The sequence below is a fragment of the Colossoma macropomum genome, unplaced genomic scaffold, assembly GCF_904425465.1.
Source record: "Colossoma macropomum unplaced genomic scaffold, Colossoma_macropomum, whole genome shotgun sequence".
Classification (NCBI taxonomy): domain Eukaryota; kingdom Metazoa; phylum Chordata; class Actinopteri; order Characiformes; family Serrasalmidae; genus Colossoma; species Colossoma macropomum.
Genome location: NW_023494802.1, coordinates 41,616,208 through 41,617,246, shown reverse-complemented (window position 1 = coordinate 41,617,246; position 1,039 = coordinate 41,616,208). Strand labels below are relative to the sequence as shown.

General features: G+C 43.1%; 1 protein-coding gene across 1 annotated transcript in view; it reads right to left on the bottom strand.

The window, feature by feature from the left end:
- Window positions 1-743, bottom strand: part of eif4e2rs1 (eukaryotic translation initiation factor 4E family member 2 related sequence 1) — a 7,696-nt gene extending 6,953 nt beyond the window's left edge. The window contains exon 1 of the mRNA XM_036591585.1: window positions 520-743. Within this exon, the coding sequence (XP_036447478.1) occupies window positions 520-536 (17 nt within the window). The 5' untranslated portion in view covers window positions 537-743. The remainder of the gene's footprint in view (window positions 1-519) is intronic.
- Between the last annotated feature and the right edge of the window lie 296 nt (window positions 744-1,039).

Genomic DNA, 1,039 nt, shown 5'->3' with positions numbered 1-1,039 from the left:
GTGTGTTTGTAAGGTTTATGTGTTTGTGATGTTTGTGTGTTTGTGTGTTTGTAAGGTTTATGTGTTTGTGATGTTTGTGTGTTCGTAAGGTCTATGTGTTTGTGGTGTTTGTGATATTTGTGATGTTTGTGTGTTTGTGATGTTTGTGTGTTTGTAAGGTTTATGTGTTTGTGATGTTTGTGATGTTTGTGGTGTTTGTGATGTTGGTGGTGTTTGTTATATTTGTGATGTTTGTGTGTTTGTGATGTTTGTGTGTTTGTAAGGTTTATGTGTTTGTAATGTTTGTGGTGTTTGTGATGTTTGTTATATTTGTGATGTTTGTGTGTTTGTGATGTTTGTGTGTTTGTAAGGTTTATGTGTTTGTGATGTTTGTGGTGTTTGTGATGTTGGTGGTGTTTGTTATATTTGTAAGGTTTATGTGTTTGTGATGTTTGTGGTGTTTGTGGTGTTTGTTATATTTGTGAGGTTTGTGGTGTTTGTAGACTGAGGCTGTGTTAGCTTAGCCGTGTGCTAACTCACTGCTCAAACTGATTCATTCCGGCTGCTGTTTCCCTCCTCAGGTCCGTTTCTGCGCCGAATCCGCCTCAAACATCCACTCAGACCGCAGGAGACGCCTCGGTGTCCTGTAATAAACACAAATCCGACCTACCTTTAACTTTAAACGCGGAAAAAGCGCAGAAATCTGAGCGCTAAGCTAACAACACCGGCTACACAGCAGCACACCGCGCAGGCGCAGTACACGCACAGCTAGACACGCCGTACGGAACCTCCGAGCGGACAAAAAAGGCTGAGAGCGCGAGAGAATCGCTTTCGCTTTTCCAGCGTGTTTGGTTTACTAACGGCTGTGTTTATCGATGTCCCGGGCGTTATAGTGAGTCTGTAACAGCCTCCACTCTGCTGGGAAGGCTACAGATGTTGAACATTGCTGTGAGGGTTTGATTGAGCATTGGTGAGGTCAGGTGCTGATGTTGGATGGTCAGTTCTGGGTCAGTCCAGTGTGTGTTTAAAAAAAGCCGCTCATTAAGTTTGAGTTTAACGT